We start from the raw sequence: 24,828 nt of genomic DNA on the forward strand, positions 1-24,828 counted from the left end.
CATTAACAACATATATAGATAATCACCTAAGTGAATTTATTTATTTTTTTTTTCATTTCCTGTCTTAAATTCATACATAATATTGTCCATAGAAGATCACCTGCAAAGACAGGCCAGTTTTACAATTTCTTTGTGGATGTGAATTTATGTGGCCCCTCTCCACCCCCTTCCTCTTGGTGGCACCACTACCAACCCACAGGCCCCCATCCTCTTACATCCGGCCATGGTGATGACTCTCACTGACATCATACTCTTGAGTATTTGACAATTTCCTTTTTATAGTTTAAAAAAAAATCGCTCTGTGGAGAACAGAGTAAAATGAAACTCTAAAGTAGGTAAATCAGACCAGTTAGTACAGATCTGTTTTCTCTAAATCTACATTTATTTTGTATTCACAGTCTAGCAATACTTTGCATACCAGCGATCTGAATTTTCATTGCAACAAACTGCATCCTTTGTCCTTTTAAGGGTGATGGGTGGTTGCTAAAAAAGCCAAGCCCCTTTGCACCAGACAGGCTTCTTCCTTTCAGTCAGATCCTGAAATGTCAGTTCATTTCCATATTCCCTGCCCCCTCATTCTTCTATTGGCTTCTTCAACTCCTCCCACTGGAGATTTGACCAATGCTGCCTGTAATGCACGCCCATTCTCTCCTCCTTTCCCGCGTCCTCTTCCTTACTGTCCCCGTCTTCTTCCAGACAGACCCTGCCCTTTCCTTTATGTCGCCCTGTCTGTGGGTTCTGTTGAGAATTGAGGAGACTTGACAATGGAAATCTTTCTCCACCGCCTGCAGTGCTGACCCTCCGGTTCCTCCTGCTTGGGAGTGTGTGTGAGTACAATCCAATCTGGGCTTGTCATTTGTTTTTGCGGGATGGCGTTTCTGCTTTCTCATCTTGTTTGGAGTCCTCCATAATGCAATGACCAGGGAGGGAGGAAGCAGATGAATAATTGATTGGCCCATCTCAAGCAGCTGCTGTGCACTGATAAATCATAGAGGGGCGCTTTATTTGTGATAACGTGGCGTTCTTTGCTATAGTATATGTTCTCTTCGTTATCTAACAGCGGGATTGCGTTGAAGGCTTTTATTTTAGCTGTGTATGCATAAAAATTATTCTGGTGTGCTCTAATTCTTTGCTGCTTCCTCCAGCAGCCCACTCAGTTCTCCATTTTGGCTCTGAGCTGGCTGCCGGCTGGGCTCTGTGGCAGGTGGGCATCTCTGCTGCAGTCCGAGGGCTGGGCTCTGCAATCAGCCTTACATGTTCTTTTGTTTCCAGGATTAGGGGGATCTTTGATTGCATGTCTGATCGGGATTTGTATAGAGTTTTGCTGCTGGGGAGCTCTCAGAGGCTCTTTTAAATATGTCAGCCCATGACTACTTGTGCGATTGCACTGCAGCAACAGCTCTGAGAGGGATGCATCAGTCTTGCACCTCTGGCCTAAACAGTGAGCTGATGGGTCTTTTTATCCCTTGATGTCGTTGCTTCTTTAATTACGTTAAAGAAGCAACATAATTACTTTAATGAGAGTAGGTTATGGAGGTGTTGAGGTGATTTATTTATTTTTTTCCGCCTTCCTCTCTGGCTGCTTTCACTGGGTCACTGAGAGGTTGCCAGATGGTCCTGGATGCTGCGCCAGAGGTCAGATACTTAGCAGTTGTTCCATGTCTGTGACAGGGATTCAGATTTCTTAGTTTTCATACTCAGTATGACGATCTTCAGACTGCCTTCTTGTTTGTATTCAAACAAAGGAAAGTGATAGCAGTGCATCTTCTGAAATGGATTTAAAAATTTTTGTCCAGTTTGGCCAGATACAGGATGACATTTGAACCCAGATTTGATCATGTGGCAATAAAAATAGAACAATCAGGGACTCTATGTTTTTAAATTCAGTGCTCACTGTTATAACACTAACCAAGAAACAAACCATAAATACAATGTTTAGGGCAAGAGTACTTACTGAGTAAATCCAAAAAACAACGACAACAAAAAGTAGTTTCAGTCAGAAAATTGTTTAATTATAATATCTTTAAAACTTTTCTTTGTTTTTTGATATTAAATACTTTAGCAAAAATGTAGAATTTCAGATTATTATCACCTTTTGGTTTTTGCAGAGGGAAACACAAACACACATCAGTATTAGTTGGTTGATTATAGGTAGATTTTGTGTTCCAGTACAGCTGCAGTCAAATACATTAACCAATGTAGTTTTAAAGCAATGCAGCAGTTATATCAGTGCTGTGTGTAACAACAAAGGAGACAATATATAAATGTGTCTGTACAATGATCACAGTAATATGAGTGGCGCTACTTTTATGTTTTGTAACATAACTGAGATTTGTCATTCTTAGTCATTGTTCTAAATAAGTCAATCAGTCTTTCTTGTAAGTGAGGAAAAGCCTTCTTTCAGGCAGTTCAGTGATGGTGGGTAGCAACAGGTGGGGGAGGGGCACCACTGTGTCACATTATGCTCTGTGATCAGAGAAAACACTGGTCACTCCAGCACTTTCTCTGGAATGTAACTAAATTACTTTTGAACCATAGTTGAGGATTTTAATAGTCTTGAGACACAAGTTTGGACCTTTTAAGATGCTCATTGTCTCTTATATAACTCATAAATCTACGTAAAATATAACATTCACTTTGGATCAATAAATTTGAGCTTTGCCACACCACCAGCATAGATATTTTCAAATAAATCTTTAGTTTCCTTAGTTTCTTATCATGCAGCCATTGAAGTCATTTATCTAAAAGTTTAAATTATATTTTCCTCCACTTCACACACTGACCCTCTGTAATTGAATATTTTGGCTGGCAATTGTCATTTTATTTCCATAGGACAAGATAATATATTATAAACACTGAAATGTGGCTCAGAATCAGAGGACACACAATAGTTCTGTTGTTTCTACAGGTGTGTGAATGTTGCAGGCACTGCTGATGACCTTGATTGATTGAATGATTGACCTTTTCTAGAGTCTGCGATGCATGTTGTGCCTGCAAACGCATGGCCAGCATGCTGCATTATCTTCTGCCACTGTTTGTAGTGCGATAGCATGGAGTGATATTTGCCAATGTGAAGCTGTCACTTTGTCATATCTCCACTCAGAGGCTGTTACAGTTTATCAGCCTTACAGCGAAGATTACTTAGAATGTAAAATTTTAAGTGAATACGTAGAATAAATTGGCAGTATTGAGCTAATTTAAATATATAATGCATTCAATGTCCTTGCAGTTAGTGAATAAAAACTCTGTGCTCAGTTTTTTTCAAATTGTTCTCTTTGAAAATAATTTGACAAAGAGAAGTCTATAGTTTTGCAGTCTTGAGACCTTGACCTGTCACACCACAGGTTGTTTTCTGCCATTTAATGAAAAACTAAAATTCATACTGAAGTTCATGTTCGTGGCCTTTCTGACAGAGACTGATGTATTCAGACAGATTCCTTCAACTGGTGCAGCCAAGCGGAGGCAGCAGGGCTACTTAGTTTTTGTCCAAGTTACTGTTTGTTATGTGAATAATGACTGATGAGTCATCATGGAGCTTTAGCGCCCCCGATGCCCTCTCAGCCTCTCTTTTTAAAAAAGGGAAGAAGGAAAAAGAATTGTGGGCAACTCTCAAATGTCACCGACAGTTCCTGTTCCCTGGATTGTTGTCGATATCACAAATTAAACAATGAAGTCAGTATGCTAGAGCTGCGTTTAAATGAGCTTGCCTGTTTCTGGATTTGTTGCTTAGTGAATACTTTGCTTTAAAACAGTGGGATTTAAGGCTCAAACAAAATAGTTAGAGCATTACTGCTGACAAGGAACTTTAGGCAATATAGAAAGCACTTCCTGAGCTGCCTTTACCACTTTAATCTGCCTGACTAGCTGTGTAATGCTCTGCAGCCTTCTTTATACCTAGAAACTATCCGTCAACAGACATCCGTAAGCAGACTGCAGGAACAATTACTGCATGAAGACATGGGAGCAAGTGGCTGAAACATAAACTGCAGTCTATTTTTAAACCCTCATCTTGACAGCATATCACAGAGGGCCAACACTTCTGATTTCAGGTCAGTGAGGCTTTTGGCAAAGTTTGCTTGACCAGTACAAAGCCAACAGCTCAAACAAACTGTCCCAGGTTTCTGTTCTACTGTGCTACACAACAACCAGGATAAATATCCTAATAATTGCGCTTGTAGTCTCACACGGAAGTAGTAAATTCTTAAAATATTTATTAGGGATGCACAAAAACATCTGAGTCCACAGATGTTAGTAATTTCTTTTAAACATAAAACATAAAAGTGCCAGCCCCAAAACTAAAAATTGGCTTTGTATCGATGTGGCTAGCTAGCCACCATTCTAGCTCTACATATATGTAGCTAGCTAACTATCTAGCCAGCTAATCCCTATTGTTTATTATTACACACTACTTTGTGTACTCATTGAATGTAATTCCTTGGTTTTCTTACACACAAATTCTTTTGACTTATGCTGGGTCTAGAAGAACACAATTACTTGTGTTGTGAAAACTAAAAGAGAGCCACCATTCCTTCATATTAATGTAACAGTGTGAAAATACCATTAATAGAATAGGGGCTGATCAGGAAGCAGTTTTAAATAAAAGTACATAGATTGTATTGTATATTTCTCTATTTCAATGTTTGAAACTTTGTTTCATGTCTACTATATACAGTCGGAGCCTTTCAAACACAGCTTTTCTTCTGTAGAAACCTAAACACAGTACTTATTGATGCTTTCAAAAAATGGCAGAAGGGTATAACAATCTACACAATAAACACTTACAACCCTGTTGTTGTTGGTGGTAATTGTTAATTTTTAAATAGAAGTAATTTAGATGTTTCTACTTTATTTTTGAGAATTACCTCAATTGCAGTTTCTTTATCCTATCACATGGTGGTAATCTCAAAATAAATGAAATGCAATTAGAAATTAATTATTCACCATCAAAAATTACAGACATGTTACATAGTGTAGTGTACAAAGTGATAATCTGTAGGGAAAAGTTTGTTTTAGTAGTTAATGTACTAGAAAGACAGAGATTACATGTCCAGCCTGACAAAGCAGATCCAACCACATTAGGTGGGCCTCTCTGTTTTCTGTGATTATGGAATAATTTTCATAGAGCTGTTAGAAACCTGTTTCAATAAAATAGTGTTAAGTACACAAACAATTTATTTCACACACAAAACCACCCTAGAATCCAGCTTTTAAGTGTATCTTTACCTTATCTGGTCTGAGGAGAACCATAGCGTATTTAACATTTTCTGTGCAGATGAAGAGTTTATCTTCTTCCCAGATTTAAGCTGAATGAACTCAATGGTGTCATCTGAATGTGTTAGACCCAGTAATCCAGATGGCAGACAGGACCTGACCCCGCAGGAGGGCGTTAAGCCACTTAACTGTAAATACAGGGAGAGAGTGCCAAACAATACTTTGCATCCAAACAGCTGAATTGGCAAACATTTGCCTTCTGTGCGTGCTAATAGAGCTCACACATGTATTTACATCTGAAGTAATAAAGTAGGTCTGTATACACATTTGTTGTCTATAAAACCAGGTTGCTAGTACTACGACTCTAGTTTTTTGTTTTGGTGCCACTGTTGATATATCTGGAAATGTCATTAACTATCTCACTCAGAACAATGATTGCAAACTTAATCATTTGCACTGATTTTTAGTTTATTCACATTTTTATTTAGCTTTTCTTTTAGTTCACTGGGACCATCTAAGGCTTGCTGTCAGGCAGAGACTGTTTTTAAAGAAAGATGATCTTTCTGTGGTGAGGCGAGTGGGAGGAACCGAGCCAAGAAGGGCTGCTGGGAGAACCGAGGAGCGGTGAGGGAAAGGAAGCGAAGGTGGGGGAGATGGTCGCAGTCCAAAAGGGTGTGCGGCCAGCGAGCCGAGAGGGGGGAGGAGCCTGAAGGGCTTTGGCTCATCAAGCTTCCTCCTGATGTCACTGCCCGTGCTGCAGGGAAAACAGCATGGGGAGGGGAGGTCTTCTAGGGGAGATGAGGAAAGAGGGGGGGTCTTACAGAGTTGGGCGAGGTCTTGTTGTGTGGACAGTGAAAGGGATTCTGCTTCTAATCACTTGGGAAGCAGAAACAATCGAGTCTGTGTGCCTGAGAAAATCCTCCAATCGCAAGATGTCTGTGGCCAAGATGAAGCCTTCTGACTGAGTGCATTTATATAACTGAGGAAAAAAATGGCAATGATGAAACATGAAGTATGAAGTGTAGCTGTGAGCAGAGCTGCTGCCATTGTTGGAGGCTGTTTTTGCCTTTCCTGCAGGGAGGAACAGCTGCATTTGAGGCCCGCTTGCTGGAGTGAGACAGGCAGCACAGTTCACAGTCTCCCCGTCAACGCGGTAGCCAGACAGGTGGTTCCTGAACTCCGCCTGCTTTGAGTCAGGGGAAGGAACTGGAAGGAATTTGGGGAGGATTTTTCTTTTTCTTTTTTTTTTTTTACTTCCTTTTTCTTGCTCTCAAAGAAAAAGATTGTATGCATTTAAAGCAAAAGTAGGACGGAAAAGTATACCAAGCTTTAACTTTCTGCTTGGATATGAGCCAAATGAGATTTTCAGGGATGTCAAGTAAACAATTGTCGACTTAAATTTTACCAAAAATTAGATTGAAACTAATATTGACTGAGGTCATGGATCCAGACTCATCCTGTTGCACAGCGGTAAGCAGGATGGGCTTGTTCTAGTCATTTCTTTTAACACTGCAGATTTGACCTCATTTCATTTTTTCATTGTGTGCAATATCACACATGACTTCTTGGACTTTAAATCTAGAAGATTTAAATATTTTGGTTGCCATGCATTTAAACTCTGCTTCTCAGTAACGCATTTAGCTAATTGAACTGGACCTTCACTATCATTCAGGTCCATATCTTAATATTGATTCTAGTGACTAAGCTCATAAACCTCAGGGAAAGTGGTTGGCACAAAATGATGATGATGGAAGAGAGAGATTAGTTTTTACATTCTTAACCATTAACTTATTTTCTGTCAGATGGAGGAATTCAATGTTTTATTTTTAGTAATACAAGTAATAACAGAATATTATTTGGTTCTAGTTTTTATTTATATTGTTGTTGCATTAAGTCAACCATCATAATTTTAGAATGTATAGTTCATTCTAATATTGACATTACTTGTTTTTGTACAGATGAGTTTAATTCTTATGGTTTCTTATATATTAGGACATTTTTTGAGTTTGATAAAAATTTGATAGTGTGGGAACTAAAAAAGCCAAAACTGCTTGTCGCTCTTTTGTCATTTTTTATTTTTTAGGTCATCTTGAGTATTTCTATGAGTTAAGATCAGTAGTGGGGCATTTACCAAACTGTGCTACTTTCATTAGTCTAATAAAGTGAGACATATCCTACTAATATTAAAGAAAAAGGGAGGATGGGGGAGGAAATAGTTACTAATTCCCATTTTTCTTCGCTTTTTTTCTCAAACTGTGACCTGAAATCTGATTCAGATGTGAAATATAGATTGATGCTTTCATAACTGTTCTCACTGGTGTCCACAATACAGCAGTACGTTTTCAGATTGGATTTAATCCCTTGTGATGCTTGTGTACAACATGACAGATGTACTACACATCATAGACATGCAGAGTTAATCTCTGCTTGGCCCAGTGATACAGTTTCATCTGAGCAGAGACCCAGCGTGACATCCTCTTATCTGAACTTCATATAAATAATAAAACTGGCACAGCGTATGGCAAATTATTACCAGGAATCAAACATGAGATGCATTGTAACAGTTTTACATAACATATTTGTGCAGACCAGTTTGAGGTCATTGTTGTGCTCTGTGGTTTAAATCACATGCTTTTTTTCTGCTTTCAATTTTTTGGAATTTTTCACATTGCAAGTCAAATGATCTTTGACTGAAAGTCTTAAATGTCTGACAAAGTTTGTTTAGAGAGGAGGAGCATATAGTGCCAGCTGGTACAGTATTTAAGGGAGGATTTATAATCCCAGCATAACCATGAGTCACTTCCTCCTCGGTTTGTTGAACCAAACACTCCCTCCTCATCCTGTATGAATGTTTCCTCAAGGTTTTTTCTTAACATTTCCTCTGTTTCTTCCTCCTTGTGTGTGCAGGTTAAGTGGTCTCCCCTCACCCCTTCCACCTTTGAATGTCACTTATCATGGCTAAGCGTGAGACCGGCAGCACCAGCCCTGTGGTCAGGCAGATAGACAAGCAGTTCCTGGTCTGCAGCATCTGTTTGGACCGGTATCACAACCCCAAGGTTCTGCCCTGCCTGCATACGTTCTGTGAGAAGTAAGATCTCTGTCATTCAGATACAATTTTACCTTTGTGTTGAAGTGACTGGTAAACTGTGATTAATGACCGCAAAAGCATTTTATATTCAGGGTTCCTTTTCTCCCTTTCTTCTTTTCTTCCTTGTTTCCTTCTGTCTTCCATCTGTCTCTGATTTTTTTTTTTTTTTTGCTTTTTCAATTGTTCTTCCTCTTTTCCTTCCTTCTGTCCTTCTTTGCTTGACTTTTTCCTTTGTTTATTTCTTGTGTTTTTGCTTTCTTTTTTGCCCTACCTTCTTACCTTGCTTTTGTGCTTCTTTCCCCTACTTTTCTCCCTTCTTTCCTTTTTTATTTTCTTCTTTGTATCCTTCTTTCTTTTCTTCCCTCTTTGATTGATTCCCCCCTACATTTTTTCTTATTTATTTTCTTTCCAATGTTCATCTACTTTTCTTTCATTCCTTTGTACCTTTCTGTCCTTTTTCTCATTTTATTTTGTTTGCCTCCTCCTTTTGCCTACTATCTTTCCTTCCTCTGCCTTTCCTTCCTTCTTTCCACATTTTACTTTTTCTTTTGTTAGGGCAACAAGTAAGGAAAGAAACTATCTTCTTATTTTTATGTCCTTCTGTTTTCCCATGCTTTCTCTCCTCCTTTATGCTTTTCCTTCCAGTTTGTCTTTTGCAGATTATTTAAAACTTATAGTTCACAGTGAACAGTTTTGTTTTACCATTTAAAATTGACTTAAGGAACTGAGAGCTCTGGACATTTGTGTCTAGAAACATCTAGGTGTTTTGTCGTGTAATAATTTAGGAACCCTTTAATTACTGAAGATTAACAGATAAAACTATGTTCTCTAGATTACTAGCTTATGGCTTATCGCTTAGCTTCTGAGATTAGTAAAAACAATAGTAACAATGATTCATGTCTGAGTGTCTCTCCTGTCTTTGTTTTTCTTGTAGATGTCTACAGAACTACATCCCTCCCCAGTCTTTGACACTGTCCTGTCCAGTATGCAGACAGACGTCCATCTTGCCAGAGAAGGGCGTGGCAGCCCTTCAGAACAACTTCTTCATCACAAACCTAATGGAAGTGTTACAGCGAGACACAGAATGCAGTCGAGCCGAGGCGTGTAACGTACTGGAGTCAGCCAACGCAGCCTCGACCTGTCAACCCCTTTCTTGCCCCAATCATGAAGGAAAGGTAAAACCCCAATAAATATGACCAAAACAGAACTTTTTCACTTTTGTAAAATTGGCTTTGAGGAACCTGTTGCTATTTTGTCCCCATGCTCTATTGCTCCCTCTGTAGGTAATGGAGTTTTACTGTGAATCATGTGAGACAGCCATGTGTCTGGAGTGCACAGAGGGGGAACACAGGGAACATGTGACCGTTCCTCTGAGGGATGTGCTGGAGCAGCATAAGTCGGTTCTTAAAAATCAGTTGGAAACTGTGCGCAACAGGTAGGATTTTAAGGGATTTGATATATCACAAGTTAAAGATCTACTTCAAAATTTAAAAATGCTTTACGTCAGAAACTTTTTAACCTGTGCTCACATTTTTTTCTGGAAGATTACCTCAGCTGACCGCTGCCATCGGGCTGGTCAATGACATCTCTAAGCAGCTAACGGAGAGGAAAAATGAGGCAGTGACTGATATCAGTAATACTTTTGATGAGCTTGAGAAGGCAATGCACCAACGCAAGACTGCTCTCGTTACAGAGGTGGAAAACATCTGCAGCACCAAGCAAAAGGTCAGAGAGCTATAATTAGTGTGATTTGCGTCAGGGCAGAAGACAGATATGCTATAATTTTAAGCACTTTAGCTCAAGCAATACTTGCCCTGCTACAGCATTTTTCAGAAGTATTCACACCACTTGATTTTTTTTTTTTTTTCCAGATTTTGTCACATTAGACATTAGATGGAAGAGGGCTGAATATGCCACATTTTTCAGATGTTTTTTATATGTAAAAATCCATAATTTGTCATTTTCCTTCAAATTTAAACATATCTTCTGCTTTGTGTTGGATCTATCCAGTGATGTCCTTGCTCCTTAGATTACTCGTTATGAAAAAAGGGCTCTAACACATTACTAAAAATACATCAAATTTGGTGTCACAGCACGGGACACCCAAGCTGACAAAGCAAGTTTCCTTAGGTGGTGCAAAACCAGACGGGTGCGTCTCAAGTCTCCCACTACCAGTGTAGTAGAGGAAATGTTGCCTTTAAAACTCTGGTTGTCATTTTTAGTTGAGGTGACAAAGCCTGGTATCTATTAAAAGTAACTAATAAAGTAATGTATAATCCAACACGGTTACTTTTAAAACCAACGAATCATTAAAGTTATCTTTCCAAGGAGTAATAAGAATCAAGGTAACTGTGAAATCACTGTTTTTTAAGATAAAATCCCATTGAAATCCATTTAAGTTTGCGGTTTGATAACATATCCAGGGCACTGTATGGGTCTACATCTTAAAATGTGTCCATGTTGATTCATCTTTAGGTGCTTCAAACCCAGCTGACTTCTTTGCTTCAGGGCAAAGAAAACATTGAAAGCAGCTGCAGCTTCACGGAACATGCTCTTAGCCATGGCAGCTCCACCGAGATCCTTCTGGTTCAGAAGCAAATGGGCGAGCGGGTCAGCGCTCTTGCGAGACACAGCTTCCCTGAGCATCCTCATGAAAACGGACATCTGGAATGCCAGGTAGAAACCGATGGACTGAGACGTTCTATTCAGAACCTGGGGGTCCTCATCACAACGGGGGCCGTGGGCCATACAAGTGTTGCCACTGGTGAAGGCCTGCGACACGCAGTCGTTGGCCAGCACACCACCATTACGGTCACTACCAAAGACAAGGACGGAGAACTGGTGAAATCTGGGAATGCTGTTCTGAAGGCAGAAATAGTTTCTGCAGATGGAGTTTGCACTGACGCTGAGGTGGTGGACAACAAAAATGGCACCTACGAGGTCGGGTATTCCCTCCGCACGGAGGGAGAATTCACCTTCTCTCTGCTGCTATATGAACAGCCTGTGAGGGGGAGTCCGTTCCGCCTCCGGGCCGTCAAACCGTCAGATGTCCTTCAGTCTCCGGAGGATGTGAAGAGAAGAGTGAAGTCCCCAAGCGGAGGAGGGGGCCATGTCCGTCAGAAGGCTGTACGCAGGCCTTCCAGCATGTATAGCACCACCAAGAAAAAGGAGAACCCAATAGAGGACGAGCTGATCTACAGAATTGGTGGGTGGAAAACTGTTAGCTCTTTTGTTGCATGATGGTTTACACACATGAACAGATTTGTATAATCTGAGCATCATGCAGGTGAATGGAAATGTACAGTTTGAAGTGTGCATAAATAACCCAAGGTTTTGTTCTCATGGCAGGGACAAGAGGGCGGGACAAAGGAGAGTTCACAAATCTTCAGGGCATCTCAGCCTCCAGTAATGGCCGCATCGTGGTGGCAGACAGCAACAACCAGTGCATACAGGTCATTGTTTACTATAATCCTGAAATAGTTATGCTGTGCTCCTACCCCCAGTTACAACTTGTGGCCGCTGCTCACATCAACATTAGTAAGAAATGGATGTAAAAGTGCATCTTAAATCAATGTTATATGTAGCGCTTGCAACTCTAAACTGAAAAATCTTAAGTGGTCTTTACGAAAAGTACAGTTTAAAAGAATGTTTATAAGATCTATTACAAACAATTTATCTAGTTGACGCCATTTTGGCGTCAACTAGATAAACTATAGGCTAATGCTGTTACCTCGGGTCTGATGTCAAATTCAGCTCCGTGTTTCCACTTCCAAGGTAACTGGAAGGCAGCATTTGTTACCGTTTATTTCCTCCAGCAATCTTGACAGGGGTCTCCACATCCTTAAAAAGTCTTAAATCCATGTATTTAAAAGTAAGACCTTAAAATGTCCGAAATATTTGGCCTTACTTAATAATGTTAATTAGAAGTCTCAAATTGTATGGTGGAGTGGTTCTCGTATATTCTGTTTTTGGTTCTTTTTGTTTCTCGTGAGACTTTTCTGTCAAGAAAACAGAAAAAATTGCGCGCAGACATCATTGCGTTTTGTGACAGGAGAAGATAGAAGCTAGGTGCTAACCTTGCTAGTGAGCTAGTTTGCTATTTTGCGTCGACCTTGAGTATAAATTTATTGTCGGTTGGCATGACGACATTCGTCTTCGCCACTGACTCACTTCTGTCTCCAACCCCTGTAGTCCCTGCAGAAACCCGGAGTTATATTTTTATTTGTGTAGGTGTTCTCCAACGAGGGCCAGTTTAAAATGAGGTTTGGTGTGCGAGGTCGATCTCCGGGACAGCTGCAACGTCCCACGGGAGTAACGGTGGACATGAATGGAGACATAATAGTGGCCGACTATGACAACAGATGGATTAGCATTTTCTCCTCGGACGGGAAGTTTAAGGTGAGCCATATTTTTTATATATATACACTTGAGTGAATAATACAAGCTAAGTGATTAAAAATCTCTTTGACTCATCCATCCGCAGAGTAAAATCGGTGCTGGGAGATTGATGGGACCCAAAGGTGTGGCAGTGGATAAAAATGGACATATAATCGCTGTTGATAACAAAGCCTGCTGTGTTTTCATCTTCCAATCAAATGGGAAGCTGGTGACAAAGTTTGGAGCTAGAGGAACCTCAGAGCGACACTTTGCAGGTATTTTCTGCTGTTATATGCAAAGTGTGACCGTTTAAAAATTACTGCAGGAGGAAATGCACTTATATGGGCCAGATTTACACATGCCTCTAAAGTTTCAAATTAAAAGTACTTCAGTGATCAGTATGCTGCTGTTTAAGATTGGAGTGTAGATTTCTGCATGTTTAATTTTTGAATTATTTATCCACAATCTGCTCATACATCTTGAAGTTTTCAAATTTTGCCTGAATATAGCTTCCATCTACTACTTTTTATTGGGATTTTATGTGATAGACAAAGTAGCTCAGAATTTTGGAGTGGAAGAAAAAATGTATTCATGGTTGTTTATACCATAAGTAAAATCAAGTGCAATTCTCAAAACTCAACTAAATAGTACAATCCTTAATCTACCTATCTAGTTTATGGAGAAGTTATTAAGAAATTATTCAGAGAAGCATCCCAGAGGCCCATGGTGACTGTAAAATGCCACACCTTGGGTGTGAGGATTAGTGCCACTCTGTGGTCTAAGAGGGGCATGGAGGCTGGTCATATTTGATGGGAAAATGGATTATGATCAATGGAGCACTTCAGGAAGAAAACATGAAAAATTCTGGAAAAGGTTTGAGACCTGGGACAAATGTTTTCCTCCCTACACGACAACAACACTAACCACACAGAATAAGAATGGATTTATTCTTATTGAGCCAATCTGTGGCAAGACTTGAAAACTGATGTTCACAGGTGGATTTTCATCTTATGAATGTTGAACTATTTTGCATAGAAAAATTGGCAAAAAAGTTGGTTTCTAGTTGAGTTGTACTCTTAAAGACATGCAGCTAATGACTGAGAAAGGAGTTTAAAACTATATTTGAAAACTGTACTTTTTTTTTTTTCTTTCCGCATTGTAAAATCCACTGTTTTGTGTTGACCTATCACATAAAATCCCAAACAACTATATTGATGTTTGTGGTTGTAACACAACACTGTAAAAAAGTTCAAGTTGTATAAATAATTTAGTAAGTCCTATGCTTTCTGTTTTCCTAACTCATAACCGATCCAGTAAGAGGCATACATTTAAAGATACTAAAGCATGAAGCAGCATGCTGCGTTTGTGCCTTCCTGAGATGCTGGAAAGATAACCATCAGGCATTTCAAGATGACACTCATATGTTCTTTAAATTTCTTTTCTCACTTCTTTTTTTTCTTTTAGAGAAAAGTGGTGCAAACATTGCACTGGAATCAAAGCTTAGTAAATCTGGCCCTCTTTTCAGTAAGTAATGAATTCCATATAAGTCTGAACTGCAAAAAACCCAAACTTTTAAATGTTCATTCATCGGCTCTGTCACGTCACATCTTTTTCTATTTCACACCATCCGCTGTCTCTGAGATGATTCTCTTCTTTGTGGTTTTCAAAGTTTGCGGAACTTCCTCTTGTGTGTTGTTCGTCAGGTGACTCATAGTTATTCTTTCCCCTTTTTGTCTGCTGTACTGTTTTCAGGTCCTCACTTTGTGGCTGTTAACAACAAAAATGAGATTGTGGTAACAGACTTTCACAACCACTCAGTCAAGGTAAGGTGCTCCTATGTCAGAAGAGTACATGTCACACAAAACCTCACCTAAAACTTAAAGTTGATGTTGGGTCTGTGAACATGCATCAACAGCATGAAAACAGTTCTTTTTCCATGTTGGACTGAATAAATAACATGATCGGTGCATATTTCAGATTTTATTTTTGTTTTTTTTGTGGAGCTTCTCTTACACACACAATTCTTGCTGCCTGTTTGATCACTCTTATCAGAATTGAAAAAAACTAACTAACTTAAATAGATTATTTTTCCAGAATGGAAACAACTTTTAAGGAATTATGAAAGGAATGGAGGGTTTTCCTTTTTTTGTATTTAGGGTGTACTTTATAAAAACATTAGTCCAGCAGTTATCTAACCTGAATGTTTGGGCTCTTTTAAATTATGTTGGTATGTTTCTGTATTCTTCCTAATGTATGCATATTTCCTTTGATTAAAAAAAACACAGATTCTCTTTCTTCTTCTTCACATTTAATCCTGCTGACAGGTATACAATGCTGATGGGGAGTTCCTGTTCAAATTTGGCTCCCACGGTGAAGGGAACGGCCAGTTCAACGCTCCAACAGGCGTGGCTGTTGATGCCAATGGAAACATCATTGTTGCAGACTGGGGCAACAGTCGTATCCAGGTTTGTTTCAGAATACAAACTGTAAATCAAAAAGGGGAAATGATATCAGTTGAATATTTGTTTTAAGGGCGGTCTCTTTGTTGTAGGTGTTTGACAGCTCAGGGTCTTTCCTCTCCTACATCAACACGTCAGCTGACCCGCTGTACGGCCCTCAAGGCTTGGCCCTTACATCCGACGGCCATGTGGCGGTGGCAGACTCCGGAAACCACTGCTTTAAAGTCTACCGCTACCTGCAGTAGAGACTCGAGACGGCCATTTCCTCAACTGGGAGCACTGACAACACAACAAATGTAATCCACAGGGTGCAATGATATTTCCAGTACAGCCTTTTGATGTGCACATCAGCATATTTCTCAGATATAACCGTCAACTTGTTTCACCTTTTACGATGTATATTGAAGGTTGGTTCTCCTTTTTATTCAAGCTCAGTAATGTAGCATCCTCGGGACAAATGGCCACACAAATCTATGGATGTGCATTGTTGTGTGATATTATTCAACCAGGCTGTTGGTAACACTTTAAGATATAGACTGAAATATTTAATCAGCTCAAACCTTTCCTGATGCATGAAATTTTTTTTTTTCCTTTCAGTTTCTAGGCAACGGGATAGTGCACATTAGCTGTTAATACCTTAAAATGCTTACAGTGAAGTGAACAGTGCTCTGCTTCTTTAGCAATTGAATGAAATGTAAACATTTCTCATTTACCACCATCTATCATAAATACCACCATCTGTGCATTGGTTTTGCTGTATGTACTGTATATACTGTACATGAATGTACATTGTGTATATTAAATCACTCTGTATGTAAGTGCTGTTTGATTTTGAAGCGCACAGTCTTTTTGCCTTTTCAGAGCGCAGTAAACGATGAAGGATTCTCGGACTTTTTACACGTGGCAGCTGTTGAAGGAGCTTTTGAACCACATCCACAGCACATGCATTAGAGATGAGTGTCATATAAATGCTGATTTAAGCAGCACAATTATCTTGTTTTTGTTCGTTTATAGTTGTTTTAAAGGGAAAATTGATGTAAAATGCTAATTTATTTTATTTTCTACTAGCTCTGTCTTTACAGATTATTTTTCTAATTTTTTCTTTGCTTTTTTTTTTCTTTGAAGTTTAACGGAGATTTCCTACTTGAAGCAGAATTCACAGGCCCAGAATTTGTGCAGAGGTGCCGCTTATTTCCATGGCAAATTTGATTTGAAATAAATCCACATTCAGCATTTGAATTTAAATTATGGCCTATAATAAGCTAGTTAATACCTTTTTATTAAGCGCTGCTATCTGGCAATAATACTGCACAAATCTCAGGAGAACCCTCAAAGTTTATACAAAAGTGTTAGACAATATTAGGAATTTCAATGTTTTATGCACGTATGTCAATTTGGCCAACTAAAATTACTTAAATTTGGGAAATGCGATCTGAATTCTGTTTTAAGATGTTTACATATTTGTGGTTTCATAAAAAATGATTTATGTGTATTGCTGTTTCATAGATGGATTGGCTAGTGAACACATCCACGCTTAAGAATGATGAGTTTATAAGCTACCTGTCTTTTCTGCTCATGTTCCTTCCTTCATGATGCCAAACAAATTCAAAAGCAGAGTTGTGGCAGAGGGTGTTGTTGCTGCTAGTGCTGCCCCTGCTGTTCATTTGTTGTAATGCTTCATTACTTCAGCAGAGAAGAAGGATGTAGTCGAGACAGGCTCCTGGTTCCACTCAGTTATCCACAGCGCTATTTATCATCCAAGCACTGACTTTAGTCTTTCACTCTGTGGTGCTTTCTGAGCTCAAATATCACTAGTATAATAATTTTTTTTTTTTTTTTTAATAATCTCAACCTGTTGTTTAAACTGTTGCCAAACAGAAGCAATGATGTCTTTTAAGAGTCGAATGCTCGCCTTTTTAACTGTTATTTTATTTAAATGTGTTTTAGGTTTTTCATCTTACCCATATTTATGTTTTCTCTATGAATATGCACTGGTAATAAAAGCACATGGTTTACTGAACAATGGTAATGAATGTGACTGTTTGTTTTGCCTTTAGTACAATAAACTTATCCCTTACTGTAGTGAAGAGAGTTTATAGGTGTAATAAATCCAAATAGCAAAAGATAAATATGTTTTTTTTCATAAATTGTAATAAGAATGTTTATGTACTATAAAACAGTGGTCCCCAACCTTTTTAGTACAGCGTACCGGTCAACCCTTCCTAAATTTTCTGCGGCCCGGTGGTTGGGGACCACTGCTATAAAATACAAACACTTGTTGGTGAGGCTCCTTTTGCATGAATAGTGATATAGATGTGATGACTATTGTGACACTGCTGGGGTGTTTCTCATCTCCTTGGCAATATCCATAAACAGTATTTTGATTATATTGCAATCTCCCAAAATTATGAAAGAGTTTTTCCCTTTCTGTACCAGTTCTATCTTCCAATAAACTTACTATACCTATGCTTAGCTGCAACACTAAGAAAAGTCAGCTTCTTTAGTAATTACCTTTTGTAGCTTTATCCGCCTTGTGAAAGGGTGTCAAATCAGCAATCTTTTCTATTATATGGGTCAAAACCTTTTTTTGAATGAGTTTATAATTTTGTCTTATTTTCTGGAAGCCATAGAAAGGAATTCCTGTTGCATGGGTGAGATTAAAACCAATTGACTACTGTACCAGAGAGTCCAGCCCAGCTCTCCAGTCACTTCAATAATGTCATGGTCAATCCTGTCAAATGCTTTGCCGAGGTCCAACAGAACCAACACTGGGGTTTTTCCACAGTCAAGTTATGTTAAAGTCATTGAAACACTTTGACGAGGGCAGTCTCAGAACTGTGGTGAGCACGGAAACTGGACTAAAAGATGTGAAAGCGGTTGGGCATTGCTAAAACTGTTGAAACACTACTTTTTCCAAAAATAATTAAGTTTTTCTTTTTATTACAGATTTGATAACTGTTGTTTTTCTATTCTATTCCTCCTGCCCCACTGTATGACTTAGCAAATTTCTCAAGCGTGCCAATATTTTACTATAATTGCAACCCATAAATGTCTAAGATTTTACTTGGAAAATTATTTTATTTGCAGACCATGTTGAACTTCAGGTCTATGTTACAAATTCTTACAGCAAATACAGTACGCCTTTTTTTTTTAAGACAATAACCATTCCCAAAACTTCCAAATAGTACATTTAAATGTAAAATACAGGGCATGTATATACATAAATACATATAACTCTCTGAATGCACTCAAAGCACATGTTAAAAACAAGACACAAATACAGAGTTAAATGTAAAGTTGCAAACTGATTGTGAAACAATACTATGAAAAAAGGCTTGACAGTGACATTTAATATACGCATTAGAGATGTTGCATAGAACTGTTTTTAATCTCAAAATAAACTGCAAATGCCAGAACATTTATAAAATATATAATGAAGTCAGTGTTTAAACAGGAAGAAGGGGAAATCGTCTTTGTGGCAGTCGGGTGCCTGGACATGACGAAGAGCAAAGGTAAAGTTTCAACTCAGTAAAATGTATTTCAATTAAAACAGGGTGCATTAATATTTAATATTCTCAAAAAGAAGACAACAAAAGGCATGAATGATTCATTCCTAGACATAATGCATTGAAAATAACTTAACATATTTAATAGTAGCAAATCATATTTTAAGGTGAACAACATTGATTGGAGGAAAACATTGAACTCCCTTTGTGTGTAATATGATAAAAATTAACTAAACAGCACAGCTGACACAAAAATTTAGTGTCACAGTAGTCGCCACAAAACTCCACCAGTCAACACAAATGAAGTGTGTACAAGTTATTTCAAGTGTGTAAAATGGTTCCTCTTTAAAAACGTTGATTTGATCCATTAGTATAAGATATACACTGCAGACCAGCTGTCTTAAAATCAGCTGTAATACCAAAAGAAATGCTCCTCTTTAATTCAGTGCCATATATTAATCAAAAATCCAGATTTGTTTTAAAACAGTGTCTCAACAGCAAAATACCAAGGGAATGCAAACAGTTAACTATGGATAAATACTGGGATATACAGTGTGACGACAGGTGATAAAAAATACAGTAGATTAGACAAATTTTTTCACAAAGTCAAATAAGTGGTTAGACTGCTTAAAATACAAAACTTAAAAGCATGCAGACACATGAGCACAGAAATGTTCATTAAAATGTTTTGTTTAATTTAAATGTATGTTTTGCTGATGACGCTGAAGAAACACTTTAGAGAATAAATCTCAAAGTCTTGGGAACGTCTTAGGCACACTCTGAATCTAAAGACAACTCTTTCTTGATAAAAGATTTTTTTTTTTTTTCAGTGTAAGCAAGCCAGTGTCTACAAAGTCTTCTTACAATAACGTCTGCGTAATATTCAACAGCCAAAGCCATTCAACATAATGGGGGGATCTCCTGTAGCACCTTTGGAAACAAAATACCTTTTTTTGGATCAAGTGGCTTTATTGCCAATCAATAACAGCAAGTGAGTGCTGACAACTTGACAAGTACTTTGAGACAGCAACTAATTATGTCCATCACCTACTTAGTGCTTGGTCCACTCCCTGTCTTTGGAAGTGAAGAAATATTTCAAGTCATTTTTTGAATAATATCAAAGCTTTTGTTTGTGTTGCTTCATGTGAAATCTTAACTTATTTTTCAGCTAACTGTGAGGCACTTTCAAAACAAAAATTAACCACATCTGTCAATCATTGGCGTGTTAGACCTCAGAACTGTCACTTTTGTTGAGGTTTTGAGTAATCATGGGTTCTGTACTGGTGGTGTTCCTGGGTACTTCTTTCTTCTCCTGCTTGGACCGCACCAGTAAGACCACTACAATAATGAGAAGCACAGTGAGGAGCAATCCAACAAAGATCCCAATGATTAACACAAGGCTATCGTCACTGTCTCTCTGGTTGAGCTCATGGGGGATGATTCCTTTGGTGAAGATCTCTATCTCTGGACTCATCTTCTGCTGGCTGCTACGGTCCAGTGAGATGTGCAAGATGTTGGTACCACGGTTGTTTTCCATGCCAATCTCATCAACTACTTCAGGCTCATCGCTGGAAGACCTTCTGGGTCGATGGTGACCCTTAGGTAGACGATCCGAGTGTTGGCTGATCGCGTGATATTCCAAGCTTCTCTTCCCTATCCCCCGATTCGCATTGTCCCGGGAACGGACTGTGTAGATTGTATGAATGTACCACTCTCTCCCCGCAGCCACCTGACAAAAGCAAAATAAGGGACTTATAAAAAGTCTTCAATTTGTCATTCTTTTATGGGTCTACATGAATAGATTTAAACAATTACACTTAAAAAGCATTTCTCATATAAAATATTGTTGCAGCACCCCCTTATGGGCATTAAAATACATATTTTAGATACAATTTGTGGAAAACTTCTTGAGTCTGACTCCAAAATGTTTGTACATAACTTCTTTATTAAATATCTCGACATAGCATTAGAAAAATAAACATCTCAGTCCACTGCGAAAGAAAAATAATAAACTCCTAGCAAGTATCAAACTATACATAGATCCATTCATTTTATGGAAACGGTCATAAAGTCAATGTGCACATTTTTATTTACACTTAAAGACAAAAAATAAAATGCGAAAAGCTCTAAAAACACAGCAAAAATAAGTCTGAGCAATTATAGAAATTTGCACAGCTGTTTCTAATCCCCTGAGGAACACACCTGCAGTCAATGTCATTCTCCACCATCACCTCTGTATATAAGCTTACTTTTTTTCCCTCTGTTCTTCCTTGGTTGTTCCTGTTACTAAGCCTGCACTCCATGTCCTCTTCTCTTTGTGCAAGCTCTGCAAGCTGTAACTGAATCTTCACTATGCTCTGCTCAAATTCCTGACTGCATTTTTGCTTCTGACCTACATGAGTAACTTTCTGGCCCAACTTCAAAAAACCTAAACAGGCAAAAAAGAAATCTATTTTCAATTTGGAAAATATTTAACTTTATTTAAGTACTTTACTTTCAACATCTTTTCTTTCTGTGAGCATATTGTTACATGTTTGTCCCATTAGTACAAAATACTCACAATAAAGCACCAAGATGCTACAACACTAAATAAAAAGGAAAGATTAAGAACACCCTATGCTCACCTCAAACCAAAATATCTGTCCTAATTATTTTTTTTAAATGAAATGCTGTTATTCTTGAAATTAAACTCTTAAGTAAAGTTAGTGGAATGTAAATTCATGAGCTTTTGAATAGAAATATTGGTTAGCAGATATTACAATTGGGGTTTCTCAAGGCTAAAGCCTGTTCAATACGCTCCCCCTAGCTCATAATATAGAGAATTCTAATGTTTTTTTATGTTTTCAACATTATATGTAATTTTTTGCAAAGCCCTTGTATATCAACGTTGCTATAGAAACAAATATTTCCTTGTCTCGCCTTAATATAGGGTTTGATATTTATGAAAATTATTACTGAAGAACCCACTGAACTCTCCTGCATTATTGTAGACTTCTGCAAATATATATATTTAATTTGCCATTTATCTAGTTAATATAAACAATATGATGTGATTTTCACATGAACAGAGTTCATAAATTGTGCAGTTCAGTTAAAGCAGAGAAGCATTCAGGCTGTTGCAGAACACCTTCCAACTGTGAACCAAATGATCCTTTTTCCTCCTAATAAGCCAAGAAAAACGGACTCAGTGGCTAGAAGAAGAAGCAATGTAGACATGATGAAAGGCTGAAACTTTGAGTCATACTTGACTGTGCTGTTCAAGGCCATTAGAAGCCAGAATTATATACTTGCTGGAAACTTTTAAGTGGAAACAGTGAATCTTTTTTTTTTCTTACAGCTTGTTAACAAAAATGTGTAGAGAAAAAAACATCTTATAATCACTTTGTGTGACTCTTATCTATTTTTATTCTTTACGGATTAGTTAATAGACAGGGGAAATGTTGTGATTATACCAGTTTTAATGGAAATTGTAAGGCTGAATTAGGTAACCAAATAAAATGCTGATAAAATACTTGTATGATTTTTTTAAAGGATGAACACTGACCTGAAAGAGAGCTGCAGAATTCATTCTGAAACCATCTGCCCCAGACTGTCTGACCAGAACCAAAGCACCAGGGTCATCCACTGCCAGGAAAGCATTAAAGGCAACATTGCCAAAGGAATGGGCCTGGGTCTCTGGCTGGGCCTTGTCCTATAGAGACAAATTCATTAAATGAACACCAAGGTACCAATGGCCACAGAGAACACATCTTGACATGGGGGCTTGTTATCTTTTACTCACAATAATCTTGAACCTGTACAGAAGGGACGGAGCATCAGCCAGGCAACCAAACTCAAAGTTGCCTGGGTTGTATTTTGGGACGTAGCCATCAGCACCAGTGCAGAGGAACACTTTCTCTATGTTGCAAATAAAGGAGTCGCCCAAGTTCTGAACTGGATCCACCATCACTCTCCCATAAATTGTGTCCCCTAAACAAACAAATAACAAAAAAAGAAATTTGTATTATTTATTCTAAAGAACAGTGAGAAATGCTGTGTTTTAATGGACTGTTCAAGCTTTTTGACAGCAAAAACTAATTTTTAAAAAAGAAAAAGATTTTGGTTATTTTTCCAATAAACTAAAAAAGTGTTTATATATTTCCTGGTGTTTTCACAATTATGGTCACTTTAAATACAATTTCTGCTGGTATTAGCACATCTCTGTTGTTTGAACAGTTTTATTTTCATATATTGCAAATAGTTTGTTGTTTTCTTACTGGACAAAAATATATGCACATTTTTAAAATCAGAATCAGAGTATTCTATTTTTGATAGCTGCACAGTGTTTTATGTTGTAATTTTGCCCTTACTGTGCAGTATACATTTATTTTTTTTTATCAAGACATCCACCTAAAGCTACACAGAAATGGTTGGAACAACACAAGGTGGTTGTTCTGGAGTGGCCCAGTCAAAGTCCAGACATCAATCCGATAGAGAATTTGTGGTAAGAGTTGAAAAGGGCTGTTCACAGCAGATCCACACACAAAACTTTGGCAAAACCTGAACAGTCTGGCCAAAAAGAATGGAGTGAAATTGCATTGTCCAGGCTGATTGAAAGTTGTTCACACAGACTCCATGCTGTGACTGCAGCCAAAGGTGCAGCTGCTACATCAGGGGTCTTCAGCTCCAGTCCTTAAGGGCTGGTGTGACTTGTAGATGTGTCCCTTGTACAACACACCTGAATCAACGGCTGAGTTACCTTGTCAGTGTGCAGTCAAACTCTCCAGAAACCTGCTGATAACCTCATTATTTGACAAAGGTGTTTTGAAGCAGAGGCATTGGCCCACAAGGCCTTGAGCTGAAGATCCCTGTAATACTGACTGAAAGGAGATTAATATTTATCTAGTCATGCATTTTTTGTAAAATCTTTTTATTTGTCATTACTGGAATCATTCCAGAAATCAGTTTTTATTTCAACATTTAAGGTTGTTTTTTTTTTTTGTCAAAAAAGCCAAATTGTTCATTATGTTTGATTTGTAAAAGCAACAGGACGAGTAAAACGTACAAGAGGGTGAATACGTTTTTACAGGTAGTGTACACTGTACATAAAAGACCTGTGCATGGCAACAAAACAGGACTATGAACCTTGTAAAGAACTGCACCTTAAGTAAATAAAATAAAACTCAATCTTGAGGGGAAAAAAATACACAGATTCTATTTAAAGTTATTCCAGAACTGGATTAAATTTCCAACTTGGAATAAGATCTTCAGTTTTTTCAGTTTCCTTTCTCAGGCAGAGCAAATAAGTCAAAAAGACAGTTCATATGGCCTCGTTTCCTTTTATTTTTCTTCTTACTAAGTCAGAAAATAATCGGTATCCCATTATTTTACAGAAAATAATGGGATACCGATCTGCTAAATCTACAAAAATGTTTCATGAAATATGAAATTTTTGTTTTTAGTAAGTTCAATGAAGGAAACCCACAGTGTTGAGCAATGAAAAATGCCCTGTTAAAACATAAGGAAATTAAACTTCTGCTACAGGGATTTTTGCAATACTTTACCCTGTGAGAAAGCTGTATCACTCTCCTGTCCGAAGCCCATGGAGCCATCTGACAGCCAGAGTGTCCGTTTGGACAACAAGATCATCTGCGTGTTTAAGCTGAATTCAGCAGCCACTGGATCGCTAACCTAGAATCACACAGAAGATTCAGCACAAGTAATATAAATAAATAAGTCTGAAAACAAAGAAAATCAAAATTAGGGATTGTATAGGCAATACAGAGTAAGTTTGTCTTTAAAATGCTCTAAAAAAATCGCTTTTCAAAAATGCTGCCTAAAATTGAAATTCATTAAGGTGAATGTACCTGCTGAAAGCGGATATCCAAATCAAAGGTGAGGGGCTCTCTAGGACTGCAGACAGGAGGAAGGGTGTACTCTAGGCTTGGAGGGGAAGTACAGGGGATCAGCTTTACTGTGTATAAGCCAGAGTAGTCACGCACCTGAAGTAGGAGAAACCATGTTAAAAAAAGTTGAAACAGATGAAAACTTAAGAAAATTAGGATATGAGCATTTGCTACAACTGAAAAGGTTGAATTTCCCTTTAAATTGAATACATTTGTAAGGAAAATGCCTTGGTGGGCTGGGAAGCAGAGCTGAGTATTTCTATTTGCCCATGTAAAACTTGCCAAATATACTTGCCAAACAA

The 24,828-nt window shown here is 38.1% G+C and overlaps 2 protein-coding genes across 3 annotated transcripts in view; one reads left to right on the forward strand and one right to left on the reverse strand.

Moving 5' to 3' along the window:
- The first annotated feature begins 646 nt into the window (after positions 1–646).
- Positions 647–16,975, forward strand: LOC122832090 (tripartite motif-containing protein 3-like). Of its 2 annotated transcripts, XM_044118488.1 has the most exons (13): positions 648–827; positions 8,119–8,299; positions 9,234–9,474; positions 9,583–9,734; positions 9,844–10,024; positions 10,775–11,504; positions 11,648–11,751; positions 12,530–12,697; positions 12,783–12,951; positions 14,141–14,200; positions 14,429–14,499; positions 15,001–15,141; positions 15,228–16,975. In XM_044118488.1, the coding sequence occupies exons 2-13, from the start codon at positions 8,154–8,156 to the stop codon at positions 15,378–15,380; spliced, it is 2,316 nt and encodes a 771-aa protein (XP_043974423.1). In that variant the 5' UTR covers positions 648–827; positions 8,119–8,153; the 3' UTR covers positions 15,381–16,975. The 2 variants fall into 2 exon arrangements, with proteins under 2 accessions (XP_043974424.1, XP_043974423.1); XM_044118489.1 differs by lacking the exon at positions 14,141–14,200 and having other exon boundaries at positions 647–827.
- Positions 16,976–18,199: 1,224 nt separating this feature from the next.
- Positions 18,200–24,828, reverse strand: part of frem2b (FRAS1 related extracellular matrix 2b) — a 61,022-nt gene continuing 54,393 nt past the window's right edge. The window contains exons 20-24 of the mRNA XM_044118490.1: positions 24,488–24,622; positions 24,185–24,311; positions 22,423–22,610; positions 22,186–22,332; positions 18,200–20,370 (exon numbers count right to left, since the gene is read on the reverse strand). Of these exons, the coding sequence (XP_043974425.1) occupies positions 19,867–20,370; positions 22,186–22,332; positions 22,423–22,610; positions 24,185–24,311; positions 24,488–24,622 (1,101 nt within the window). The 3' untranslated portion in view covers positions 18,200–19,866. The remainder of the gene's footprint in view (positions 20,371–22,185; positions 22,333–22,422; positions 22,611–24,184; positions 24,312–24,487; positions 24,623–24,828) is intronic.

The sequence above is a fragment of the Gambusia affinis genome, linkage group LG06 (assembly GCF_019740435.1).
Source record: "Gambusia affinis linkage group LG06, SWU_Gaff_1.0, whole genome shotgun sequence".
Lineage (NCBI taxonomy): Eukaryota > Metazoa > Chordata > Actinopteri > Cyprinodontiformes > Poeciliidae > Gambusia > Gambusia affinis.

Coding starts and splice junctions, on each gene's coding strand:
- LOC122832090 (XM_044118488.1), top strand. CDS start 8,154: ATGTCACTTATCATGGCTAAGCGTGAGACCGGCAGCACCAGCCCTGTG. Junction 9,735..9,843: donor TTGGAAACTGTGCGCAACAG/GTAGGATTTTAA, acceptor TTTTTCTGGAAG/ATTACCTCAGCTGACCGCTG. Junction 12,698..12,782: donor CCTCGGACGGGAAGTTTAAG/GTGAGCCATATT, acceptor ATCCATCCGCAG/AGTAAAATCGGTGCTGGGAG.